Here is an 8,282-nt window from a genome sequence, read left to right as displayed (position 1 = left end):
CCGCCCACTGCCCAACCCCCCCCCAACACGGAGTCATCAGCCGGGGGGGCACCAGCCACAATGGGGGTCTGTCCACTGAGGGGAAGGCGAGACCCGTGGAACAAGTCACTGAAATAACGGACACGCTCACGCACGCTCACGTGCAGACAGGCCTCTAGCACCAAGGGGGAGGGACGGCAGGGTCCAGCTGAGACACCGACTCCTCTAGGGGATGCTGGACTGGACCTCAGCTCCGGGCAGCACCTGGGCAGGGCAGGCGGAGTTCAGCCATCTAACGCAAGGGCCACAGAGGATGGGGGAGCCGGGGGCACAGTGGGTGTGGGGGCTCTGCCCACAGAAAGGGGTCCTTACTCAGGTCTTTAAGGGAGGGAGCACTGAGGAGTACCGTACTGGGGACTCCACCCAGAGCCAGGCTTCTCTATCAGCTCTTTGGTCTGAGGCGGGGTCTGTCCCAGGTCCCCCAGTCTGGGGAGGGGGGGCAGCTTCTGACCCCGGATCCTGACTCTGGACATAATCTGGGCAGGCCCCTACTGGAATGGAGGTACGCTCGTACCTGTCCCTTGACTGTGGGCCGCCTGGGGCAGGCAGCGGTGCTCACAGGCCTCCCGGGTCCCAAAACGGTTGGCATTCCCTCCGCAGCCACCGTAGACGAAGGGGTGACAGGCCTTCGTGCCCCCCGCCCCAGCCCGATGATACCAGCGCAGGGTGTAGGCACTGCAGGAACCCTCGTCCAGTGGAAGCGAGCAGGGGTCTGGGGGTAACGGGGCGGGGCAGAGAGGTCAGCCGGGACGGGCTCGGCCTGCCCCTCCCCGTGCCCCTGTGGGCCCAGCCCCCTTCCTCACCAACGTCATCCCAAGGAGCCGCGGGGTCCTGGTATTCCTCCATGGAATACTCAGAGTATTCATACTCATCGTCCTCGGGGGGCACCTGGCCTGCACGCACAGTAAGGGGGTGCTGTGAGCAGGGCCACTGCGGGGCCCGGTTCGTGCGGCCCAACCCTGGCCTCCCACGCATGTTCCCTGCATGTGCTCCCTGTACACACGGCGTGGGCCGTGCATGCACGAGCAGCCCTATGCGTGTGTGCTCCCGCCCCACACGCCCCCCAGGCTGCAGCCATCCTCACCGTCCTCCTCTGCGTGGGACACGCGGAGCACGGGCACGGGGTGGAGCTGCGGGCCAGCGGTGTCTGCTGCATAACTCGGGAGAGGCCCTGGAGCCGAGAGCAGGGGCCCGGGGCCCAGGGGTCAGCCTGGTGGCCGCCCTCACCAAGCCCCTGCTGAGACGACCCAGGCAATGGGCACAGCAGGGCCTGGCACGAGGCAAGCTCCGGGAGCAGAAAAGACCAGAAAACTACTCACGTGATCCAGATGCGATATACTGGCCCTGACAGGCTGGAGAGTGCAGAGAAGGGGCCAGGGAGAGAGACAATAACAGAGAACAGGAGACAGAGGCAGAAAGAGGCAGGGAGAGAGGCTCACGGGGGGCAGAGACATACGGAGGGGACGGAGAGAGTGACAGACGGCGGGGGAGAGGAAGGGAAGCAGACACAAGGAGAGAAAGAGACCAAGGGGGAGAAGTGGACCAAGGGCAAGAGAGAAGAGGGGAACAGGCCAGCCAAAGGCGAGAGAGAAGGAGAGAGGCAAAGGGTCAGGAGCCGGCAGGAATGGAGAAGGACAGGGAGAAGGCAGAGGAGGAAGGAGATGAGCTTCACTCTGATGCCCCCCAGGGCCGTCAGAGCCCCCGCCCTGTACCCCGGCGCCATATCTGGCTTGAGGAGCCGGCTCTGCTCACACCTCCTCCCCTCCACACACGGCCATCCTGGGCACAGAAGCATGTGTGTGCCCACCTCTGCCCGCGTCTCCACTTAGGGTAAGCATGTCTGTCCTGAAACACCCATACTTTGTGTATCCATCTGTCTCCACCCACCTCCCTGACTGCTTGCCCCCTGGACATTCTGGGGGTGCTGCCTGCCTCTGTCTAGGGGTGCGGGGATGCAGTGGGGATGGGACCCAGGAGACTCCGGGCTGGACCCCACTCACCGCAATGTTGACTCATCTCCTGACGCACAAGGCCCCGAATGTCATCCTCCTAGGAGCCCAAGACCACAAGGGTCATGAAGGAACCCATGGGTCACGGAAAGACAAAGGGTACGTGATGCAGGGATCGTGGAGGAACAGTGCAGAGTCAGGGCCCAGGGTCCAAGGGGTCGGGAGAAGGAGGCAGGGCACCACCCCGCCCCCCTGCCCCACACACACTCACCGTCAGCGCAGCTTCTCCCTTCTCACCACGGGGCCCCACGGGGCCTGGTCGCCCCTGTGGGCAATACACAGGGCTGGGCTGTGACCTCTGACCTCACGGACCCCCCCCAGCCTTTGACCCCAGGCCCAGGAATTCCCACTCACCTGCTCCCCTCTCTCTCCAGGGGTTCCAGGGGCCCCAGGGGCACCCACCACGCTCTCTCCAGGGGGACCTCGCTCACCCTGTCAGACACATGGACTGAGTGAGCAGGGTCAGAGGCAGTGGGGATCAGAAGTAGGACAATTTGGGACCGTAGTTTCAGAGGTTGGGGCAAGGATATTGGGGGAATGGATTGTAGAGTCAGAGGTCAGGGAGGTTGCAGAAGGGTCAGTGAGGTTCAGGGGTCAGGAGTCGGGGCCTCTCACCTTCTGACCCTGAAGTCCTTCAGGGCCTTTGGGACCAATGCTGCCAGGTGGCCCGGGAGGACCACTAGAGCCATCACTGCCCCTGGGACCTGGGAAGCCCCCCACTCCTGGGGGTCCCTGGGGAGGGCGAGATCAGGGTCAGTGATGAGAGCTTCCAGAGACCCCAGGCCCCTCAGTTCGCCATGACCTCAGCCTCCACTTACCCGCTCCCCTTTCTCGCCCTGGTCACCCTTGGGTCCTGGCTGCCCATCGAAACCTCGGTCACCCTGGGAACAGAAAGAGGCACGAGAGTCCCTTTGCCTCAGCCTCCCCAATTCAGCCCCCATGAGCCCGCAGGCCCCATGGCCACCACCTCGAGTTCCTGTGGCCTACCAGCCAGAGACCCTGAGTCCACCATGATTCCCAGGACCCCACCCCACTGTGATGCCCCCTACCCTGGCCCCACCCATTTCCCCTTCACAGATGCTCCAACCTCCCCCTGACCTCGACCACCCTAACCCTCAGCCCTGAGGCATGTACTGCGCCGCCTCCTACCCCACAATCCCCACTGTGACCCCAACCCACCCTGAAACCTCAGGACCAACCCCACTCCACCCCACAGTATCCCAACCTTCCTTGACCCAAAACCTTCACGACCTTATCTTGCTGTCCCTGCCCAATCCTGAACCCCACTGTCCACTGTGGAGGGACCCCCTTACCTTGGGACCGATCAGGCCCTCCTTCCCAGGGGCCCCTGCCTGGCCTGGAACACCCGGCTCCCCCTGGAGGAGAGAAGACATTAGCCAATTCCTGGCCCACCCATCCGCTCCTCACTCTAGGGGTGCCCCACACTCACCAGCTCTCCTCTGCGTCCTGCCAGCCCTGGGCGGCCCGGGGGGCCGGCTTCTCCCTGCAGCGATCAGGTGGAAGGGTCATCCTTAGGCCCCAGGCCCCGTAGACCCCACGTCCCCCCATATCCCTCATCACCCCTGTACCTTATCTCCCTTCTCTCCGTCGAGGCCACAGGCTCCCTTAATTCCCCGTTCACCCTGAAAGAAAAAAGAAGTAAGAAAGTGACCTCCTACATACCTCACCTATGACCCCTGACCCTGAAACCCCTCTCCAAACTGCCCTTAGGTACTCCAACCTCTGACCTTCCCACCTCTGACCTAACACCTCACGTTCAACCCTAGATACCACAGCATCTGACCCCAGATACCTGACCTCTGACCCTGGATACTTCACCCTCCAACATCAGGTCCTGATTATGGGGAAAAAAAGCCAGCCCCCTTCCCACCTTGAGGCCCCGGGGACCCATGAAGCCAACATCTCCTTTGTCTCCTCGGACACCAGGGACTCCGTCTTTTCCTGGGGATCCCTGTGGGAAAGGTGTTAATGAGGTCAGTGAGGGCTCAAAAGGAATCACTCTGGCTGTAACGGACAGGGAACACCACAGGGTAAGAATTGTCATGGGGGCCAGAGCCACTGGAAGGGCAGGGTTTTCCGCGGCGACGTGTGAGCCACCACAGGGGAGACTGTGAAGGTAGGGTCCCTGGACAACAGGAGAGTGCTGGTTCACTATAAGGTCAAAGGTCACCACACAGGGCTGGGGTCCCTGGTGGGGTGGCAGGGGCACCTTACCGGTTCGCCGGGGATCCCTGCGGCACCAGGCTCGCCCTGTGGGGAACGCAGGTGGGAGAGGGCAGCCCTTCAGTGCCACTGTCCCCCGTGCTGGCCCATCTGCCACCCTCGGCGACTGCAGCCAGGGCCCGGTCTGCACACCAGCCCGTGTGAGTATGCATGGGGCCAACAGTGAGGGAGGCGGGAACCCTCCAGTGCTCAGGGGACACCCCGGACAGGCGGGGGTGACCCATGGCTCCGGGTCAGTGCCTGGGATGGGACTTGCCTTGGGTCCCGTGAGTCCGCGCGCTCCCAGCAGCCCGGCTGAGCCCTTGTCACCAGGCTCTCCCTTGGTGCCCTGCAGCAGTGACAGGAGAGGGCCACGATTAGGACCAGAGCAGGCTGCAGGCTCCCAGCAAGACCGGAACTTGCCAGTTGCTCGCACACAGGCCCCCAAGGCCCCTTCCCACCAGCCCACGCTCGTGGCTGGGACTGGAGACCCTGGCCGTGGGGTGGCTCATTTCTCACGCCGGAACCCCTGATTCCTGCCACTCCTCTTACCACTGGGCCCCAGCCCTACCTGGAGTACCCCTAACACCCAAGGAGCCCCCTTCCTGTTCCCACAGGGCTCCTACAGGGGCCACAGTCCAGACTGCCCTCCAACCTCACATCCAGGCCCTGGAGCCCCTCCCACAGAGCCCCCATCCTCTCAGCCGCCCCATAGTTGCTACAGCTGACAGAACCCCTTCCCCTCAGACCCCCAGAAATCCCTCTTCCATCCTCTGCTTCTGTCCTCACAGACCCTCCCCGGGGCCCTCCAGCTTGCAGGACCCCCTTCCTCACCCTGTATAAACAGCCCAACCTCATCCCCATACCTTCTCTCCAGGTTCCCCGCTGTCTCCCCGAGGTCCTTTGTCACCATCTATTCCCCGAGGCCCTCGTTCACCCTGGGTCAGGGCCAGAAATCAGGGTCAAGGGCTACAAGTCCCTTACCCTCTGAGGGTTTGAGATCTCAGATCCCCGGGTCCAGCCCGCACAGGAGCCCCCCGAACACACGGGCCAGACCCACTCACCGAGTCCCCCTTGGCACCCCGTGGCCCCGGAGGCCCCAAAATCACAGCTGAGTCGCCCTGAGTGGACAGGGGGAAGTCAGAGGAGTGAGGAGCACCCTGAGCCCTGCCCTCCCCCGTGCCCACACTCACCTTGTCACCCTTCAGTCCTGAGGCACCAGCGTCACCCTGTCGGGTAGGAGAATGTGGGTCTCACTCCAGTAGTGAAGCCCCAGATCCCGAGTTATAAGACCCGTCCCCGCCCACACTCACACCAGGGGCCTCTGCTCCACATCCTTACCTTCTCCCCACGTTCGCCCCGGATGCCTGGGGGGCCCTGCACGAGAGATGATAATGAGCTAAGGGAATCTGGGGGGACCAGTGGGCAGATGGCTCAGAGTGCAGGGGAGGACTGGAAGGCCCCGGGGAAAGGGGGAGACAAGGGACCAGAGAGCAGATGTGGAGAAGCAGAGGGCAGCAGGGGCTGTGGAGACCCCCAAGGGCACAGAGGGCTCAGGCAGGGGACTGGGTCACGCCACTGCTCCTCTCCCCCAGGGGACCCACCGCAAGTCCTCGGGGTCCCTCCAGGCCGGGGCGGCCATCTTCACCCTGGATGGTGACATTAGATTCCGTGACTCAGTAAGTTGGAAATCAGAGACGAGAGCCATGAGGAAGGGAGTCCCAGTGTGGCTCCCTGCAGTAGCCACGGCCGCAGGACAGGACATACTCACCCGGACACCGGGCTCCCCACGCTCGCCTCGGGCCCCAGGCAGCCCTGCTCCAGTGTCCCCCTGGAGATCAACGGGACACCAGGGGTCAGTCAGGGGAACTGGTGGAGGGCAGAGAGTCACGGGAGGTGGGTGGGAGTTAGAGGGGATGACGGGTCAGTGGAGGCTGGAGGAGGGGACGAGTCAGCGGAAGCTGGAGTGGGGGACAAGTCAGCAGAGGCTGGAGCGGGGAGCGGGTCAGCGGAGGCTGGAGGGGATGACAAGTCAGCGGAGGCTGGAGAGGGGGACAGGTCAGTGGAGGCTTGAGGTGGGGACGGGTCAGCAGAGGCTGGAGAGGGGGGCGAGTCAGTGGAGGCTGGAGGGGAGGACGGGTCAGAGGAGGCTGGAGGCTGGAGGCGGTGGTGCAGGAGAGGGCCAGCAGCATTGTCACATCTACCTTGTCTCCTTTGAGTCCAGGGGCCCCAGGTACTCCCTGTGGGCAGCGAGATGAAGTCAGTCTGTGGCTCAGCCCCCAGCTAAGTCCCCAACACACAGCAATCAGAGACATGGGGCATTGGGGCGTTCCACTCACCGCTGACCCAGGTGGTCCAGGAGGCCCCAAGGGACCTGGGGCTCCCTCTCTCCCTGGGGCACCTGCCAGACCCTATGGTAAAAATGAGGCAAGAGAGGGGAAGGGAGATTGGGGAACCTTCCTCCCATGCTGTTCCCCCAAGAACAGGAGCCCCCTGGGCAGGGCTGGGTCCCCTCCTCTTCCTCACCCGCAACCAGATCCAGAGGTCCTGGGCCCACCAAATCCCTACATGCAGCTCTTGGCCCCCTTACCCGCTCTCCACTGGGGCCCGGCTGCCCCAGCTCTCCTCGAGGGCCTGTCTGACCGGGGAACCCCACAATACCAGGAGGTCCGGGGGATCCGGGGGGCCCTGAGTCTCCCTGGAACAGAGATAGCAAAGGGAGGAATGGCCCTAACAGGACCCCTTCCCAGGACTAGCCCCTGAAGACCCTCTTCCTCCCACCTCCAGGCCCCCCACCCCACCTTCTGCCCCCACCACTAGGCACGGGGTACGGTTTTACCTTTAGACCTGGAGGGCCAACTGGCCCAGGGGGCCCCTGGACCCCAACTCCTGGATCACCCTTCAAGGCAAAGAGGAGTCAGATTAGGCTCAGGGTGTCTCGGGACGATGACCCCCCATCGGGAATGCCTTAGGGCACATATACCTTGTAACCTTTGGGTCCTGGAGCCCCCTTCTGACCCTAAGAGAAAACGAAGTAAACAGCACTTGAGAGCAGGAACACGAACCCAGAGCTCAGGTATGGTCCCAAAACATTCCCAGGGGAGCTTGGAGGTGACCACAGGCATTTGGGACCAGGGATGTGAGTGCAGGTACATGGGAGTGTAGACAGAGGCGGGATCTCAGATGTGTCCCAGTCCAGGGAGCTTAGCAATGACCACAGATACGACCACAAACATGACCACGACATGACCACAGACAGGAGCTCGGATATGGGAGCAGAGCCAGGGCGGGGGAAGGGGCAGCACCAATACATGACCAAGGAGGGGCCACAGAACTCCCACAGGCCCCGAGACCAGGAGAGGAGACCAGAGCACGCGTGCTCACAAGAGAGGGCCGGGAGACCTAGGAGGAGCACGTGCAAGCCAGGAGATTCGACCCCCCTGTGCTCCGGGAGCAGGACCCCGAGTGCTGGAACGTTCGGCCAGGCTCAAGTTCAGAGGTGCCCAGCCCCGGGAATGTTCCCTCACGTGCACGACTACACTCCTCAACCTGGACTCGGACTCGCCCGGACCCCAGACTCACATCTTCGCCAGGGTCTCCAGGCTCCCCCGCACGGCCAGCTTCACCCTGCATAGACAGTGGGGTGAGGGTGAGGGTGTGTGGCCACCCAACCGTACCCCTCCCTGCCCAATGCTCAGACCCTGGGGCCAGGCCCACCTCACCTTCTCGCCCCGCGGCCCCGGCAGTCCTCGGTCACCCTTGGCTCCCTGCGGATACAAGGGTCAGGAGGACACATGGGTGTCAGGGTCCCAGACAGCAGAGACTCAAAGAAGGAGCAGGAGGCCAGGCCGGGTGGGGCGTATCATGGAACGTGAGGGTCACGGGGTGGGTGACCTGTGTGCTGGGGGTTCCACACTCACCGGCTCTCCCACCAGGTCTCCAGCAAGGGCTCCAGGGGCGCCCTGATGAGAGAGAAAGGTCAGTGGGATTCCTCAGCCCTCACCCCCGCCC

The 8,282-nt window shown here is 63.4% G+C and overlaps 1 protein-coding gene across 1 annotated transcript in view; it reads right to left on the bottom strand.

The window, feature by feature from the left end:
- Positions 1-36: 36 nt before the first annotated feature.
- The window catches only part of COL7A1 (collagen, type VII, alpha 1), a 30,946-nt gene continuing 22,700 nt past the window's right edge, over positions 37-8,282 (bottom strand). Inside the window, 30 exon segments of the mRNA XM_010851905.1 lie at positions 37-243; positions 554-751; positions 843-932; positions 1,124-1,210; positions 1,359-1,391; positions 2,040-2,088; positions 2,260-2,313; positions 2,403-2,480; positions 2,664-2,780; positions 2,867-2,929; positions 3,362-3,424; positions 3,499-3,552; positions 3,638-3,691; positions 3,940-4,020; positions 4,284-4,319; positions 4,549-4,620; positions 5,138-5,209; positions 5,336-5,392; positions 5,465-5,500; positions 5,613-5,648; positions 5,876-5,920; positions 6,043-6,102; positions 6,476-6,511; positions 6,611-6,682; positions 6,862-6,969; positions 7,111-7,170; positions 7,255-7,290; positions 7,854-7,898; positions 7,994-8,038; positions 8,192-8,269. Of these exon segments, the coding sequence (XP_010850207.1) occupies positions 227-243; positions 554-751; positions 843-932; positions 1,124-1,210; positions 1,359-1,391; positions 2,040-2,088; positions 2,260-2,313; positions 2,403-2,480; positions 2,664-2,780; positions 2,867-2,929; positions 3,362-3,424; positions 3,499-3,552; positions 3,638-3,691; positions 3,940-4,020; positions 4,284-4,319; positions 4,549-4,620; positions 5,138-5,209; positions 5,336-5,392; positions 5,465-5,500; positions 5,613-5,648; positions 5,876-5,920; positions 6,043-6,102; positions 6,476-6,511; positions 6,611-6,682; positions 6,862-6,969; positions 7,111-7,170; positions 7,255-7,290; positions 7,854-7,898; positions 7,994-8,038; positions 8,192-8,269 (1,932 nt within the window). The 3' untranslated portion in view covers positions 37-226.

The sequence above is a fragment of the Bison bison genome, unplaced genomic scaffold (assembly GCF_000754665.1).
Source record: "Bison bison bison isolate TAMUID 2011002044 unplaced genomic scaffold, Bison_UMD1.0 scf7180017864304, whole genome shotgun sequence".
Taxonomy (NCBI): domain Eukaryota; kingdom Metazoa; phylum Chordata; class Mammalia; order Artiodactyla; family Bovidae; genus Bison; species Bison bison.
Note: the sequence above shows the minus strand (reverse complement) of the source record. Positions and strands in the feature narration are given on the sequence as shown.